The sequence below is a fragment of the Cryptomeria japonica genome, chromosome 8, assembly GCF_030272615.1.
Source record: "Cryptomeria japonica chromosome 8, Sugi_1.0, whole genome shotgun sequence".
Lineage (NCBI taxonomy): Eukaryota > Viridiplantae > Streptophyta > Pinopsida > Cupressales > Cupressaceae > Cryptomeria > Cryptomeria japonica.
Window position 1 is genome coordinate 212,107,783 of NC_081412.1, and position 19,156 is coordinate 212,126,938.

The following is a 19,156-nucleotide window of genomic DNA, read 5'->3' on the forward strand; positions in this document are numbered from 1 at the left end:
GGAAACCTCCCACCAAATGCCCATGTATCTTGTTGAAGTGGATCGTCAAGTCTTTGTCTTCGTGTAAGTGCTCTATCCAAAGTTTTACGGTTTATGTTAAAATCAACACAAGTTTGTCTCACTTGACTAACCTTCCTCAATTGATGGCTTGCTAAGGAGGTTGTAATCACTCTTCAAGTGGCTCTCTTATATCTTTCTTTGGTATTCTTTCCAATAGAATTGAGAGCGTCAAATAGATTTTTTGCAATAATAGAATTTCTCTCCATCTTCTTGTTCATACGAATCTTCAATTTGTTTAGCAATGGTCTCATCTTTATCATCTTTAGCAATTGAACAAAGAGTTGGCATTGCTCGGTCAATGTCTTATTGCTAAAATTTTGGTTGAAAATTTGTGTAGCCCACAACCAAACTATTCTTGTTGACCTCTTGCCTTCAAGATTTGTAATAATGTTCTCATCGATTTCAAATAACCATTTTGGGGTTCTTGAAGGTCTTGGATTTGGAATTTGTCTTTCATCCATGAGAGGGTCTTCAATTATAAAGTAATCAGGTGTTACATATGGTTCACTTGGTTGAGAAATTCCACCTTCAACGTTAAATTTTTCCACATTTTCACCTCCTATGTCAAAATTTTCCACATATTGAGCATTTTCATTATCACTTTCAACATTTTCAAAATTTTCAATATTTTCACTTTCAAAATCTACATTTTCATTTTCAATAACTTGTGGCACATTTTCAAATTCAATTTCCTCTTCAATTGAGGTAACATTAGCAGTATTTAACATACCTTATCTTCTCCTCTTATGACATTCTCTATCTCTTTCTCTATACACTTCAATTTGGTCATTTGAAAGTTTTCTTTTGCGTTTAGACTTCCAACAACTACTACTCCCCATTTCCCTCCACACATGCTCCTTTGTGATTGACAATGTAAGTATTCACTTTAAGAATATCCCAAAAGCACAAATTTGTCTCTAGCTGTCGTAAAACCCATGATCCTCGATAGAAAACAGAATATATGTAGACCGTGGGCCATTGGAATCTACAGAATGGCCCACAAACCCTTTTTTCTTAGTTTTTTGTACAAAAATTGGATATTGGATAAAATTGGATATCGGATTTTATCTAGTATCCGATTTTAGTAGAAAAATTTATGGTCCCCAAAAAGATTCCCGTTGCCGCCATTTATTTAGTAAACTGCCACATTGTAGAAATCTGACATACGATTAAATCAGTTATCAGATTTTATTAGTCATATTTTAGAGAGAGAGAGAAGGAGAGGGAGAGAGAGAGAGAGAGAGAGAGAGAGAGAGAGAGAGAGAGAGAGAGAGAGGAGGAGAGGGGGAGAGAGAGAGAGAGAGGAGGAGAGGGGGAGAGAGAGAGAGAGGAGGAGGAGAGAGAGAGAGAGATGACCCTGTAAGACACAATATGACCCCTTAGGACACAATATGGTGTCGTTAGGGGTAATAGGGTGTCCATAGGGGTCATATGGTGTCTTGGGACACCATAGGACCCCTTAGGACACAATATGACCCAAAGCGACCCAATATGGTGTCATTAGGGGTCATATGGTGTCCTAAGAGGTCATAAGGGTTCATGGGACACCATATGACCCCTAATGACACCATAGGACCCCTTAAGACACTAAATCATGTCGATAGGGGTCATATTGTGTCCTACGACCCTATAAGACATAATATGACCCCTAATGACATGATTTGGTATCTTAAGGGATCTTATGGTGTCGTTAGGTGTCATATAGTGTCCATAGGGGTCATATGGTGTCTTGGGACACCATAGGACCCTTAGGACCCAATATGACCCCTTAGGACACAATATGACCCAAAGAAGCCCAATATGGTATCATTAGGGGTCATATGGTGTCATTAGGGGTCATATGGTGTCCTAAGATGTCATAAGGGTTCATGGGACACCACATGACCCCTATGGACACCATAGGACCCTTAAGATACTAAATCATGTTGTTAGGGGTCATATTATGTCCTATGACCTCGTAAGACACAATATGACCCCTAACAACATGATTTGTTGTCTTAAGGGGTCCTATGGTGTCAGTAGGGGCCATATGATGTCCATAGGGGTCATATGGTGTCTTGGGACACCACAAGACACCTTAGGACTCAATATGACTCATTTCCCCTACAATATGACCCAAAGCGACCCAATATGGTGTCATTAGGGGTCATATGGTGTCCTAAGAGGTCATAAGGGCTCATAGGACACCGTATGACCCCTAACGACACCATAGGACCCTTTAAGACACTAAATCATGTTGTTAGGGGTCATATTGTGTCCTACAGGGTCGTAGGACACAATATGACCCCTAACGACATGATTTGGTGTCTTAAGGGGTCCTATGGTTTTGTTAGGGGTCATACAATGCCCATAGGGGTCATATGGTGTCTTGGGACAACATAGGACCCCTTAGGACACAATATGACCCCTTAGGAAATAATATGCCCCAAAGCAACCCAATATGGTGTCATTAGGGGTCATATGATGTCCTAAGAGGTCATAAGGGTTCATGGGACACCATATGACCCCTATGGACACCATATGACCCCTAACGACACCATGGGACCTCTTAAGATACCAAATCATGTCGTTAGGGGTCATATTGTGTCTTATGACCCCGTAAGACATAATATGAGCCGTAACACCTTGATTTGGTGTCTTAAGGGGTCTTATGGTGTTGTTAGGGGTCATACGGTGTCCATAGGGGTCATATGGTGTCTTGGGACACCATAGGACCTGATAGAACACAATATGACCCCTTAGGAAACAATATGACCCATTAGGAAACAATATGACCCAAAGCGACCCAATATGGTGTCATTAGGGGTCATATGGTGTCCTAAGAGGTCATAAGGCTTCATGGGACACCATATGACCCCTATGGACACCATATGACTCCTAATGACACCATAAGACCCCTTAAGACACCAAATCATGTCCTTAGGGGTCATATTGTGTCATATGACCCCATAAGACATAATATGATTCCTAAGGACATGATTTGGTGTCTTAAGGGGTCTTATGGTGTCGTTAAGGGTCATAGGGTGTCCATAGGGGTCATATGGTATCGTGGGACACCATAGGAACCCTTAGGACACAATATGACCCATTAGGACACAATATGTTCCAAAGCAACCCAATATGGTGTCCTAAGAGGTCATAAGGGTTCATGGGACATCATATGAGCCCTATGGACACCCTATGCCCCTAACGACACCATACGACCCCTCGAGACACCAAATCATGTCATTAGGGGTCATATTGTGTCCTACAACTCCGTAAGACACAATATGACCCCTAACGAGATGATTTGGTGTTTTAAGGGGTCTTATGGTGTTGTTAGGGGTCATACGATATCCATAGGGGTTATATGGTGTCTTGGGACACCATAGGACCCATTAGGACACAATATGACCAAAAGTGACCCAATATGGTGTCATTAGGGGTCATATGGTGTCATAAGAGGTCATAAGGGTTCATGGGACACCATATGACCCCTATGGACACCCTATGACCCCTAACGACACCATAGGACCCCTTAAGACACCAAATCACATCATTAGGGGTCATAATGTGTCCTACAACCCCGTAAGACACAATATGACCCCTAACAACATTATTTGGTGTCTTAAGGCATCTTATGGTGTCGTTAGGGGTCATACAGTGTCCATAGGGGTCGTATGGTGTCTTGGGACAACATAGGACCCCTTAGGACACAATATGACCCCTTTTCCCTACAATATGACCCAAAGTGACCCAATATGGTGTCATTAGGGTTCATATTGTGTCCTAAGAGGTCATAAGAGTTCATGGGACACCATATGACCCCTATGGACACCCTATGACCCCTATGGACACCCTATGACCCCTAACTACACCATAGGACCCCTTAAGACACCAAATCATGTCGTTAAGGGTCATATTGTGTCCTACGACCCTGTAAGACACAATATGACCCCTAACGACATAATTTGGTGTCTTAATGGGTCTTATGGTGTCCTTAGGGGTCATACAGTGTCCATAGGGGTCATATGGTGTCTTGGGACACCATACGACCCCTTAGGACACAATATGACCCCTTAGGACACAATATGACCCAAAGCGACCTAATATGGTGTCATTAGGGGTCATAAGGTGTCCTAAGAGGTCATAAGGGTTCATGGGACACCATATGACCCCTATGGACACCATATGACCCCTAACGACACCATATGAACTCTTAAGAGACCAAATAATGTCGTTAGGGGTCATATTGTGTCTTGCAACCCCGTAAGACACAATATGACCCCTAACAACATGATTTGGTGTCTTAATGGGTCTTATGTTGTCGTTAGGGGTCATAGGGTGTCCATATAGGTCATATGGTGTCTTGGGACACCATAGGACCTCTTAGGACACAATATGACTCCTTAGGACACAATACGACCCAAAGCGACCCAATATGGTGTCATTAGGGGTCATATGGTGTCCTAAGAGGTCATAAGGGTTCATGGGACACCATATGACCCTATGGACACCCTATGACCCCTAATGACACCATACAACCCCTTAAGAGACCAAATCATGTCGGTATGGGTCATATTGTGTCCTACAACCTCATAAGATACAATATGACCCCTAACGACATGATTTAGTGTCTTAAGGGGTCTTATGTTGTCGTTAGGGGTCATATGGTGTCTTGGGACACCATAGGACACCTTAGGACACAATATGACCCAAAGCGACCCAATATGGTGTCATTAGGGGTCATATGGTGTCCTAAGAGGTCATAAGGGTTCATGGGACACCATATGACCCCTATGGACACCCTATGATCCCTAACGATACCATAGGACCCATTAAGACATCAAATCATGTCATTAGGGGTCATATTATGTCCTACAACCCTGTAAGACACAATATGACCCCTAACGATAGGATTTGGTGTCTTAAGGGGTCTTATGGTGTCGTTAGGGGTCATATGGTGTCTTGGGACACCAGAGGACCCCTTAGGACACAATATGACGCCTTTTCCCTACAATATGACCCAAAGCGACCCAATATGGTGTCATTAGGGGGTCATATGGTGTCCTAAGGGGTCATAAGGGTTCATGGGACACCATATGACCCCTAACAACACCATAAGACCCCTTAAAGACACCAAATCATGTCATTAGCAATCATATTGTGTCCTACAACCCCGTAAGACACAATATGACCCCTAACAACATGATTTGGTGTCTTAAGGGGTCTTATGGTGTCGTTAGGGGTCATACGGTGTCCATAGAAGCCATATAGTGTCTTGGGACACCATAGGACCCCTTAGGACACAATATGATCCCTTAGGACACATTATGACCCAAAGCGACCCAATATGGTGTCATTAGGGGTCATATGGTGTCCTAAGAGGTCATAAGGGTCATGGGACACCACATGACCTCTATGGATACCATAGGACCCCTTAAGACACTAAATCATGTCATTAGGGGTCATATTGTGTCCTACAACCCTGTAAGACATAATATGACCCCTAACGACATGATTTGGTGTCTTAAGGGGTCTTATGATGTTGTTAGGGTTCATATGGTGTCTTGGGACAACACAAGACCCCTTAGGACATAATATGACCCCTTTTCCCTACAATATGAGCCAAGGCGACCCAATATGGTTTCATTAGGGGTCATATAGTGTCTTAAGAGGTCATAAGGGTTCATGGGACACCATATCACCCCTATGAACACCGTATGACCCCTAAAGACACCATAGGACCCCTTAAGACACTAAATCATATCGTTAGGGGTCATATTGTGTCCTACGACCCCGTAATACATAATATGACCCCTAACAACATGATTTGGTGTCTTGAGGGTCCTATAGTGTTGTTAGGGGTCATATGGTGTCCGTAGTGGTCATATGGTGTCTTGGGACACCACAGGACCCCTTAGGACACAATATGACCCAAAGCGACCCAATATGGTGTAATTAGGGGTCATATGGTGTCCTAAGAGGTCATAAGGGTTCATGGGACACCATATGACCCCTTAAGACACCATATGACCCCTAATGACACCATGGGACCCCTTAAGACACCAAATTGTGTTGTTAGGCATCATATTCTCTCTCTCTCTCTCTCCCTCTCTCCCTCTCCTCCTCATCCTCCTTGTCCTCATCCTCTCTCTCTCTCTCCTCTCTCTCTCCCTCTCCTTCCTTCTCTCTCTCTCTCTCCTCTCGCTCTCTCTCCCCCTCTCCTCTCTCTCTCTCTCTCCCTTCTCTCTCTCTCTCCCTCTCCTTCCTTCTCTCTCTCCCTCCCTCTCCTCCTCTCTCTCTCTCCTTCTCTATGTGTGTGTGTGTGTGTCTCTCTCTCTCTATCTCTATCTCTCTCTCTCCCTCTCCTCCTCTCTCTCTCTCTCTCTCTCTCTCTTTCACACACACACACTTTCTCCCTCTCTCCCTCTCCTCCTCTCTCTCTCCCTCCCTCTCCTCCTCCTCTCTCTCTCTCTCTCTCTCTCTCTCTCTCTCTCTCTCTCTCTCTCTTTCTCCCTCTCTCCCTCTCCTTCTCTCTCTCTCTCTCTAAAATATGACTAATAAAATCCAATATCCAATTTAGTCGGATATTGAATTTCTGCCATGTGGTAGTTTACCAAATAAATGGCGACAACGGGAAATTTTTTCGGGACCACAAATTTTTGTAGTTAAATTTTCAAATTTTAAATTTCAGCTCGAGAATGCTTTGGTATTTGGCTTGGAAGTGACAAGCTTGGAAAGTCAACTGAAAAAATGTGTTTTTCAATATTCCCTGATTTTCCAGACTTTACACTGGTGGCTGATGACTTTTTTTGTAACCAAAATTGATAAAACGAAAAGGGTTTTCTAAGGACATTCCCAGCTTTCTAACAATATAAGGCTTGTCTTATTTTGACTTTAATAAATAATTATTATTTATTTTCTAATTGAATTCTGACAATAGTCCTGATTGATATACTGATTGAAAAACACTCATAACTTTCAAACGGTATAACATTTTTTGAAACCGAAACATGCATCACATCCTATGCTTCGTCTACTATAGAGAAAAATTAAAAAAATTAAATCTCATAAGGTTTTGACCAAGTTAAGGTGGTCAGACGTAGGAGTTTCTAAATTTATGAAAAGTTGTAGTAAAAAATTCATAAATAATTATTTAATTTATAAAAAGTTAAAAAAAAATATGTGTCACATCCGAACATGAGTCTAATACTTATATTATAAATATTATAAAAAATTATTAAGATTTGATTGTGATTAGGGTGGTCAGACATACGTCTACTTCTTATTTTTTTCCTGAAATTTTAGTACCACTGCATTGAAATTTGAAATTTTCATCAAATAGGATTTTTTTTTTCCAAAAAACAACTAGTAGCTTAGAACTACATTCAATTTTCTATATATTCTCTTCTTACATATTTTAAAAATAATGTTCACAACTTATTCAAATTTTCATGTCAAGTTGCATAACTCTAATTTTCTAAAATTTCATTGCCACTTAAGGGCCTGTTTTGGCAAACCATGATCCTGCACATACCCAATGACAATAATTTGAGATTGTCACAAAGAAAATCACAATGATATTTCATAAAATAATGTTTAGAGATGTGAATCAAATGTTAAAAATCATAGGGCAACTAGAAGTAGATAACAATCTTAAATCTTGTTAGAAGAACAAGTTTTGTCAGAAGAATGAATCAAGGAAAATATGGTGTAGAAGGTTTCATCCCATGAAAAAATTCTACAAGTCAAAGCTACCATAGTCACATAAATATTAGACTTGCACAAATATATTAAGTTTGGCAAACATAACAAACGGTATCAGAGTAGCCACCAAGAACTATCCATGGAGAAAACCTATCAAAGAAAAGACAATCACCAATCATGAATGAAGGGACAAAATAGGGATTATGGTGATATAAACCTGTCAAGTTAGATCTTCAAAGATTGTAACAACAAACTATAAAAATACCAAGATACAACCAAGGATAGTTTAAGACAAAGGTTGTAGACACAGATTAAGAGCATAATGAAGAACATTAAAAGGAAACAAGTTTTTCAGTCATTAATATGCAAAGGACTAAGACAAAAATGGACAATCCTAGATCAATGAAAAGAAAATGAAAAGAGACAGTCATAACATTTATAAGATAATGTTTTCCTTCATAGTTTAGTAAATTTGTGGCATATACAAGGTGTTAAAGGTGCTATTTGCAGTCATGAAGAGGGTTTTGTAACAATAGAATCATGATAGAAGAACAACACAAAGAGAAAAGGATAGTGATCTTAAGATCAAGAAGGGCTACCTCCAAAGTATGATAGTGTCATGGATAATCAATAAGATAGTAAAAATGATTATATAATAACAAACAACCAAGCCTCATGGGATGATTAGGCATGGAGATAAGAAGATTTGCAGTGCCAACCATGTATAAAATAGTCACAACAAGTTTTGAAATCCTTCACCAGGATAATGTATAAGTTTTCAAAGGAATTAAAGGTTGTGGCAAAAGAAGTATTTGTTAATTATAGAGCAATCATGAGATCTCAAAAACAAAGAGCCCTAAAGAGTAGTACGAGAGTAACCAATATCATGATTGCGACATAGATCTTTGGTTTTATAATAACCTCACAACAGTATCACATGATTTCTCTCGACCATTTTCCTGTTTAGTCTTCTGTAACTATCTCACTATATTTTGTTGAGAGGGGTATGACTACTCTAAAAGCTGATTTTTTTTTTCTAACTTTAGTTCTAGGTATCGTCCTCTACGCTTTACTCTTTTTGCCTAAGATTTTTGTTCTTGATCGCTCAGATTCAAATGAATATTTCTGTCCTTTTGGAATAGGCTTTAGTGATTAATCATGTATCTTTCACAAAGTCAATAAAACATATGGCATGAAATCTCATATACTCTTTAAATTTGAACCTACCATCCTTGAAGCCTACTATTGATAATGAATATGAAATCTCCCAATTTGGATTTCATATCTCTTCAAGAATGTTTAATGCAAAATGACAGAAATCACTTATTTCTTTGCCACAGTAGGGTTCTTACCCGGTAATGCAAGTTTGCATTGAGCCTATTACATGTTTGATGTAAGGTTTATTCTTGTGTCTAACTTGCAAATGCAATAATATTATTCTAATCTGACATGTGAATTTAATTATTATTATAATTCATATATATAGTTGATCTAGATCCATCCTCAGTGTGTCCTTTAATGTGCATATTTGAAAGATGTGATTGATGTATGAGTATGTGAGTGATGATGTGTGACTGTGAACTTAATCATAGTTGTTAAGTTTAGGATCAAATTGTAGCAAAATATAGCAATAATAGAAAGAAAATCAATGTGCACAAGGAACACCAAGAATACCCTGGCAAAAGAGCCTCCCTCTTGGAGGTGAAAAACCCAGCTATAGATCTCAGATCTTATTATACAATAATCAGAAGTATCTTACAATATGGCTTCAACACTTGAAGCAATCAGAACCAATGAACTATGCACAATAGGATAACGCCTTCAACCAAGGATATACAAATGATAAACTTATCTCTAAGAATAGGGTATCTGTTGTTAAGGAGGTTCGCTACCCCAGAGATAGTGTTTGCTTCTCTAGGATGAAGATCATTGTCATCAATGATAGTTCAGAGCCTTCAAATGAAGCTCATTGTCTCTGAGAAACAATTTGTTGATTGAAGACAATTCGTTGAGTGTGTATGGATACAATGACTAAGCCTTTGTATATATATGTGACTCGGCCTCCCAATTCACTCTAGGTCAGCCCTTTTAACTTGGCACCAAAGCATAGGGTTAAGATTACCAGATAAATAAGATAGGGTCTGCCCTATTCACAAGTTACAAGTTACATCACCCAATTAGGGTTAGACCAAATTACAAGTTACATTTATAGGGCATGTCCTATCCACAATTTACATCATATATAGGTCTTGCCCAATATTCATAGCAAGAAATAATTACAAGTTACATGTATTTGGGCCCATCCCTAAGTGGTTTGCATGAGAGGTAATACATAGGAATTTCAATTGTTATTGACAACATTAAAATTCAATAGTCAGGTATTCGAGCTAGCTACAATTTTTGACACTCCCTCTTAGCTAGGGAGGATAGCTGCCACTTGTCATGATTCATTCATGACATTCATCTTGCATTGCCTGCAAGGATGAATGTATAAGCTCCATAGAGTATACCTACAATAAAACACATAAATATCATGAACTCATTTCATGATGTCCATCTTGCATTGCCCACAGAGGATGGATCCACCTTGCAATTGCCCACAGAGGGTGGAAGAGGTCTTACAACTTAGCATTCTCTTAGAGAAGAATAAATTGTCACCTTGCATTGCCTGTAGAGGGTGACTCCACCTTGCATTGCCCGCAGAGGGTGGAAGAGGTCTTACACCTCAGCCTTCTCCCAGAGAAGAATACAATGTCACCTTGCATTGCCCGCAGAGGGTGACCCCACCTTGCATTGCCCATAGAGGGTGGAAGATGTAAACTAAATTGCATCACTAGGATTGAGACTCCCTCTCAATCAATACTATGTTCTTCACAATTCCAAGCTTCTCTCTGAAGTACTCAAACTTCACTTGAGCTAGAGGCTTGGTGAGAATATCTGAACCTTGTTCATCAGTGCTGATATAGTTTAGCTGGATGGCACCTCTTTGTGCCATAGTGATAATGAGTTTCCACATGTTTTGACTTGTCATGAAACACAAGATTATTAGAAATTTTAATATAACTCTGATTATCACAATAAGTAACAGTGGATTCTCAAGATTGTCCAAACAACTCAGCAAGAAGTTTACGAAGCCAAACTACTTCTCTGGTTGCCACACTTGAAGCAATGTATTTAGCTTGAGGACTGTTTCCTACTGACCCAAGAGATCATAGCATAATCCAAGCTAAAACAAATTCCTGAAGTGCTTTTCCTATCAATAACACTTCCAGTCCAGTCAGAATCAGAGTAGCCTTCCAAATTGATCACTGTGTTGATTGGATACTTCAACCTATAGCCAACTATTCCATGCAAAAATCTCAGGATGAGCTTGGCTGCCACCAAGTGAACATGCTTTGGCTGGTTCATGAATTGGCTAAGTGCACTCACTCCATAACAAATATCTAGTCTGGTGTTAACTAGATACATCAAGGATTCAATCAATTGCCTGTATTCTAGAGGATTTGTAAAATCAGAATTAGTTGTAGAAATACTCAACTTCTTTAAGTTAGTTTCCATAGGGGTAGACATAGATTTACAATCCATCATATCAATGACATATTTTCTTGACTAAGGATAAGATCCTTGCCATACTTCTAGTCCTAGACAGTAAAGCATTAGGCCTAGATCCTTCATTCCAAATTCAGTGGCTAATTCTTTCTTACATCTAATGATGAGACTATCTCCAATAGTTAGAAATAAATCATTCACACATATATATATAAGAAACATAATTTGTAGTTCACTATTGAATACATTTAAAGTGAAGATTAGAATCAACATCATTCTTGCAAGATCCTAAACTAATCAAATACTTGATAGTATTTTCATACCAAGCTCAAGGAGCTTGCTTAAGGCTGTAAAGAGCTTTTCTTTAATCTGCACACATGAGATTCTCTATCTTGACTCTCATAACCTTCTAGTTTATTCAATATAGACAACATTAAGAAAATAGTCTATATATCTAGCATCCAGCTTGCAACATTAGCTATAGTGATTCTAATATTAGTATATCTATCAACAAGAGCAAATGTTTCCTTCTAACTATGAGCTACACACAAAAAAATTCCATATGGAACTCCCTCTTGATTATTAATATAAAATTATGGTAATCAAGTTTCATGAAGATTGCATAATATAAGAATCAATCAAGGAAGGCAACCACAAATCAAGGATGAGAAATGCCAATCTTTTCCTTGCTTCACTTTTACAAAATGGACCCATAACACAATCATTATGATCAAGGCATACCTTCAAGTGAAGAAACCAAGCTCCCTCTTAAGCTTGTAGGCATGGTAATTGAAGAATCTCTTGAAGAGAAGCATCAACATGAGTAACTTATCTCCTTATTCACTAGACTTCCACCATTGACAACATATGCCAAGATTGCTTAAAAGGATATTTCTAGTCTATGATCAACTTCAACCATAGTGTAAACCTACACAACATTCTAAAATTGTTTTTCATATTTGAATAATAGAGAGTTAGCTATATCAGAAAACTAAGGCAAGTGTATGACTTCAGAAAACATTTTACAAAATCCATAAGCAAGGTATATAAGCCAAACTGTCTTTCCATCCAATGCGTAAAATCAGATATGAGTATCAACCACTAAAAAGGATACACAAGTGTATGAACGAAAGACAACTTCAATAAGTTAGATACCTCATTCATCTTAGGTTTCATTATCAAGAGAATACTCACTTCAAGGAATGTAATAGGTAGTATGCTTAAGTTGAAGAGATAATGTCACAATGAATATTATGAGAGGATGAAGAAAGCCATGATGAAAATGCATTAGAGTTGACAACAATCCTATACACAAGAGGAGCAGAGCAAGGTTAAAATAAAAGTATAACAAGGATCATGAGACCTTTTATGAAGAGCTGATGAGGACCAGGAGTTTCACAATCACAACCCTACATGACAACCTTCTCCAAACATAAAACATTCATAGAACAGAAGGTATAACCCATAAAAGATTTGATGCAAGTCAAGAGACACACTATAAGAGTATATAATTCTAGAGCCGCAAGACTATTCATCATTTCAAGACTTAGATAGAATACACTACATCGGAACTATGCAACAAGTATCATAGAGGATCAGATGAAGATAGTAAGGTCATCATTGGGCATAGATACTAAATAGGATGACTAAGACATCTTGCCTTTACATGTCTACCACACCAATGACTAAGGTTCTATGTTTCTGAATCTCCTATAAATTTATTCATCTTCCTATTTGTGCTTGCTATTATATTCATCATTATACTCCTAGATTTATATTTGAATACACATGTTGAAGTCTTAAGTGCCAAGGATGTATTTAGATCAATGCATAAACCACATCAAATAGGTTGAGAGATAAACATACTCAAAATAGGGAGTAGGACATAACTAACTTTAATAATTCAAACTCGATTAGAACAAATTCTTAACACAAGGACAAACCTCAAACTGGGGTGATTGTTACAAACCCTAGGAAGATAGTTATGCAACCCTTAAAGGAATACTGAGATCTGAAAACAAGTGCACAAACTGACATATGAAAGCACCCTCAGATGAAGTTGTTAACAAGCAAGAGAACTTTGTGCACTAGATAAGGCACCAATAACAATAAGACAATCAGATGCAAATCTCTAAACCAAGTGGACACTTCAATTGAGAATAGAGGAATGAGAACACCTAAAATCTTATTCTTGCTATCATCCTATCGATGCCTTCAATTTTTCAAGCAGACATTGTTGTTGAACTTTTTGATTCACGGTAGACTTCTTGAATTGCTTTAGCTCATCCAGATCTGAAGGCTCAGTCAGATCCTTATCTTCCAGAAACTGAAATAACTCTAGTGTTTCAAGAGCAAGGAGGACATGGACCTTCCATGATGTAAAATTTAGGGCACCTTCAAGTCTTCCTTCTACTTTCAGACCTGTAACCATCTTGCAAAACTAAAACAACAAACTGAAGGTGAAGAACAACTAATAATCCGATTATTTAGAATGAACCTAAAGCTCTGATACCATGTTAAGTTTAGGATCAGACTGTAGCAAAAAATAGAAATAACAGAAAGCAAATCAATGTGCACAAGGAACACCAAGAATACCTTGAGAAAAAACCTCCCTCTTGGAGGTGAAAAACCCAGCTATAGATCTTAGATCTTATTATGCAATAATCAAAAGTATCTTACAATATGGCTTCAACACTTGAAGCAATCAGAACCAACAAACTATGCACAATAGGATAACACCTTCAACCAAGGATATACAAATGATAAACTTATCTCTAAGAATAGGGTATCTGCTGTTAAGGAGGTTCGCTGCCCTAGAGATAGTGTTTGCTACTCTAGCATGAAGATCACTGTCATCAATGATAGTTTGGAGCCTTCAAATGAAGCTTAATGTCCACAAGATAAAGTATGCTACCCTTGAGGATAGTTCATTATCTCTAGAATGAAGATTGTTGTCATGAATGATAGTTCAAAGCCTTCAAATGAAGCTTGTTGTCCACAAGATGAAGTTCGCTACCCTTGAGGACAGTTCATTGTCTCTAAGAAATAATTTTCTGATTGAAGAAAATTCACTGAGTGTGTATGGATACAATGACTAAGCCTTTGTATATATATGTGACTCAGCCTCCCAATTCACTCTAGGTCAGCCCTTTTAACTTGGTGCCAAAACATAGGGTTAATATTACAAGATAAATAAGATAGGGTCTACCCTATTCAAAAGTTACAAGTTACATTCAATATAGGACCACAAGTTACATCAACCAATTAGGGTCAGACCAAATTACAAGTTACATTTATAGGGCCTGTCCTATCCACAAGTTACATCATATATAGGTCTTGCCCAATATTCTTAACAAGACATAATTACAAGTTACATGTATTTGGGCCCATCCCTAAGTGGTTTACATGAGAGTTAATACATAAGAATTTTAATTGTCATTGACAACATTAAAATTCAATAGTCAGGTATCCGAGCTAGCTACAATTTTCAACAATAGTGTGTGGTTTAATTTGATTATCATATGCACTATCATGGTGTTTGGTTTTGTATTGTGTCATGGGCCATGGTTTGAAAGTTATGTAAGAATACATATGATGTGTCATACCCCAGAGTTTTAGAGGCTAAGCTTTAGTAAATAGAAAGTTAGAAGTGACAAAGTGTTCACTATGCTAGTTGGATAACTATGTTGGTATTATAATTTGATGTTCTAGAGGATTATAACATGTGCCAGTCAAAGATATCATTTTGATGTACTATGGGGCTAGTAGAGTGTGAGTTGGGTAACTCATATAGCTTGTACATTAACTTGGAGTAACATATGGGATTTTGGATCAATCCTATTGTATATTTGATTTAAGGTTTATTCTCTTGGCTAGCTTGTAGATGTAATAATATTATTCTAGGTTGATATATCAAAGTAATTATCATTATATTTCATATATATAGTTGATGTAGATTCATACCTAGTGTATTCTTTCATATGCATATTTGAAAGGTGTGTTTGATGTGTGAGTATGTAGCTAATGATGTGTGGGAAACATCTCAATCGTAGTATGGTTTCATTTGAAGATCATATGCACTATGTAAGGAAGTTATAAAGTTGATCAAAGCATAAATAAGCTAAGTATTTAGCCTTGAAGGTCTACATTTCATATCTCTTGTATTCTAATGAGATTTTTGTCTCACATGTTGAGCTCATACTCATATCTTAGAGAAGGGGATTCATGTCCCCTATAGGTTGGTTCATACAAATGGAATTGGAGATTGGTGTCTCTAGTAGCTTGGTGCTTACTTCACATTGTAAATTCCTTATTCTTTTTGTGAGGCTGAATTTCGGTGTTTAATCCAAGTAGCTACTCTCACTGTGGTTTTTTCAATTTGAGTTTGGACACATAAATCTAGTCTTTCTTTGTGCGGATATGTTCTTATGTTCATCATTTAGTAAGTAACTTGATTACTAAGAAAACATTAGTATACGCTACTAATGATGTTTTGGGATTGAGGATAGTTCTTTTTCTTCTAGAGAAAGTTGTTTATGATAATTAATGTTCAATCAGGTTTATATTGGCATATATTGATTTAGCCCCTATCCCCCCCTCCTCTCAATATACTGGTGTGCATAACAATCTGATCACTTCCCACTTGTATAGAGACTTGGATCCTAATCCATTTTAAGTTTTATATTTTTGAAGATAGTTTTCAAGAAATGTGTAGTTGGTGCCTCTATATGTGATAGGTGATACTAATTGCGTGATTATTTTTATTTTGTATATTTCTTGTTGGAGCACTTATGTTGAGGAGAATTCAAGAATTATTGTTTATATTTATATCCTTTAAGTGTTTAAAATATTTACTTTCCCTCTTGACTACCTATTTTACTTTAAGTGTAATGATGAAAATCATATACTAATTAACATTTTCATTGTTTTTGTGCCCACTTTGGTCACTTTATGCAATAATAATTCTACAAGCTGATGGATACTTTCAATAATAATTCACTTGATGACATTAACCTGAGAGAAAATTATGATGTACTTAGATATCAAACTTACCATCCACTTTTAGGTATGAAAGCATAGATATGACCAAGAACACTTTTGCACACATAAATTAAATTTCAAATATGTAAAACTTAAATTTCAAATTAATCCTTGCTACCATTTTTCTACTACTTATTATCAGATGACCTAGCTCTAGTTTATGAGATGATCTATGTATTCTATTTTTCAATTTAATGATATTCTTTAAACATTTAAATACATGCCTTATGCCTAGGTCCTAATAGAAACAAACATTTGTGCTGAAGCATTATAAAGATTTTTATTATATTATCAACTTGCATCATCATCTTAGACATATTACATATGATTTTCTATTTCCTTCATTATTTCTTCTATTGTTTGTAAATCAATCTACCTAAAGACTTTACCAGAACAAAATAAATTATTTTCTAATAAATTCCTAATTATGAGTGTACTTCGTGTATATAACTAGCCTCACATACATAGTTAGTGGGACTATATGAAATGTCAAGATTAATATTCCAACCACAGAATGCAACCTGTAGTTTTCACTAGCCTTCCTTACATGTAATTGAGGTGCCAAGGCTCTGTGGGAAGTTTGTGTTTGTTGTTTGATGGGGTTAATGAGGAAAGTTTACATCCTTGTTCACAGAGTGGCAGGGACGTGGACATCTTGCTCCTCCTTTCTATAAAATGCTTAATTCTAGCGAGTGATTCTTGCATGGTGTTCAAGGTCATATTAGCAAAGCAGAACCTGAACCATCCTTCCTCTTTACAGTGGCATGATAACCCAGGTGATACATTTAGTCCAATGTCTTTGACAATTTCCTTCCAAAGTGCAAGCTCCGATTCTTTGTGAAGCAAATGGCGGAGGTCTACCCAACAGAAAAGTCCTGCATTACTGTTGGCCAAACACTCAATGCTTGCCTCACGCAATCCCTGCACAAACATGTTATGTACCTCTCGTAGCCTCTTCTTATTCTCTTTAACATATTCTATCACAAACTCTTTGTCACTTAGCATTGCGCCCATCAAGTATTGTGTCTGTGAGGAAACCATGCAGAAACTTGACATTCTACGAGCCGATGTAACAACCATATTGTTATATGAATAGATGACTCCTGCTCTAAATCCAGGCAATCCCATGTCCTTTGATAGACTGTAAATAATGTGAACATTCTCGTACTCCCTCTCACTTTGTACAACCTCTGCAACACTCACGAACCTTTCACCAGAAAACACTGACCCAGCATAAATCTCATCACAAATGAGATGAATATTTTTCTTTTTTGCAAAACACAGTATATTTCTTAGTGTTTTCTCACTCATGGTGGTACCCAGTGGATTGGAAGGGTTTGTTATGAGAATGCCCTTCACTCTTATCTTTTGACACTTTGCCTGTCTGTACGCTTCTTCAAGCATGCTCATTCTCACTTGAAAATTGTTGTAGCTATTGCACTCAACTGCTATGAGCTCTACTCCAGTCCGCCATTTCAAATCCCTATCAAACCTGCTTGTCAACATTTGCGTACATCAGATTTATATCTCTCAATCCAATCAATATAAACTCTAACCCAACAATTTGTAAAGCAATAGATTCTTGATATTAAGATAAGTTTTAGTTACCCAGGATAATATGGTGATGGAACAAGGAGAGCTTCTCCTGGATTCATGACACAAAATGTTAGCACCTCATGAGCTGCAGTTGCTCCTGCAGTGAGGACTACTCTATCTTTATCAAATTTCACTCTTCTTCCTCCTACTTCCTCCATAAATAATGCAATACCCTGCATTAACAGTCCACCATAAATGATATATAAGTTTCATTAATAAATATTAATTTTATTAATCTTTTAATGCTATATTAAGAGTCAAGAGATGGCAAAATATCATGAAAACAAATAAAAGAGCCCCCACCATAAAAAATGATATATATAATTTTTAACATTGACTTCGATAAATTTATTCAACAATAAATTTGATATACTATAAAAAAATACTCTCTACTTTTATATATTTTTCACGGTTAAACACTAATTTGCTGCTGAAAATTTCTACCTCTCTGAACTTGGGGAGGCCATGATAATCTTGATAGTTCGCAGTCTCCTTAAAACTGGAAATCCCCTCTTGCGCGCAAATGGAAGACTCTGGGTGTTCTTTTACCCAATTTTCTATTAAATCGAACGAAAGCTGCAAGATATTTAAAAAAGCAATGGCATTAGTTTACAGCTTTGATAAATAAAGAAATAAGAATTCTCTAACGATAGCCAACAAGATATCTGTCACTGAATGCAATAACAACAGACACCTGATTTTCTGCTAAGCCCATTTGAATAATTCCAGATGGGTTATGTTGAGGATGATAAGGATTTCTGTCGTACTCTTTCCAGCCATCGAAGTAAGCACTGTCTTCGCCATGGCCATTGGAAGTTGCTCTCCGGGAAAGTTCTGTTGGCAGTCCCATTGGAGGGTTACTCGTTATCAAATTCACTTAATGCTCTTCCTCTCGCCTTACTCGTTATTAATAGCTAAGCTACGCAAGAGATGGGTACTCCGTTTAAACTTTAGCGTATTTATTGATACAGGTAAAGAGGTAAATTTAGGGTTTACAGGACCATGGGCGCACGTGAAAGAGCAAATACAGACATAATGATGGTTCAAAATTACACTAGTCAAAAGATTGAATTGAAAAAACGAAATCCATATCCCATAAAAAAGTTATTGTTGCCAGTCAAAGAAAAATATTCAACCTATACCTAATCACGCATCTGTGCTCCCGTGAATTTTCTCATGTTAATCATGTTAGCGTTAGTTTTCTGCACCACCATCTCCGTGA

General features: G+C 37.5%; 1 protein-coding gene across 1 annotated transcript; it reads right to left on the reverse strand.

Annotated features, from left to right (window-relative positions):
- Positions 1–16,682: 16,682 nt before the first annotated feature.
- Positions 16,683–18,839, reverse strand: LOC131067812 (1-aminocyclopropane-1-carboxylate synthase-like). Its single transcript, XM_058002972.1, has 4 exons — positions 18,629–18,839; positions 18,379–18,510; positions 17,947–18,107; positions 16,683–17,830 (listed from the first exon to the last, which is right to left on the reverse strand). The coding sequence occupies exons 1-4, from the start codon at positions 18,782–18,784 to the stop codon at positions 16,882–16,884; spliced, it is 1,398 nt and encodes a 465-aa protein (XP_057858955.1). The 5' UTR covers positions 18,785–18,839; the 3' UTR covers positions 16,683–16,881.
- Between the last annotated feature and the right edge of the window lie 317 nt (positions 18,840–19,156).

Excerpts from the sequence above, each read along its gene's own strand:
- LOC131067812 (XM_058002972.1), bottom strand. The coding sequence starts at position 18,784 with ATGGGACTGCCAACAGAACTTTCCCGGAGAGCAACTTCCAATGGCCAT. Across the intron at positions 18,511-18,628 it reads TGGGCTTAGCAGAAAATCAG|CTTTCGTTCGATTTAATAGA; the intron begins GTGTCTGTTGTT and ends AATATCTTGCAG. Across the intron at positions 18,108-18,378 it reads GCCTCCCCAAGTTCAGAGAG|GGTATTGCATTATTTATGGA; the intron begins GTAGAAATTTTC and ends CTGTTAATGCAG.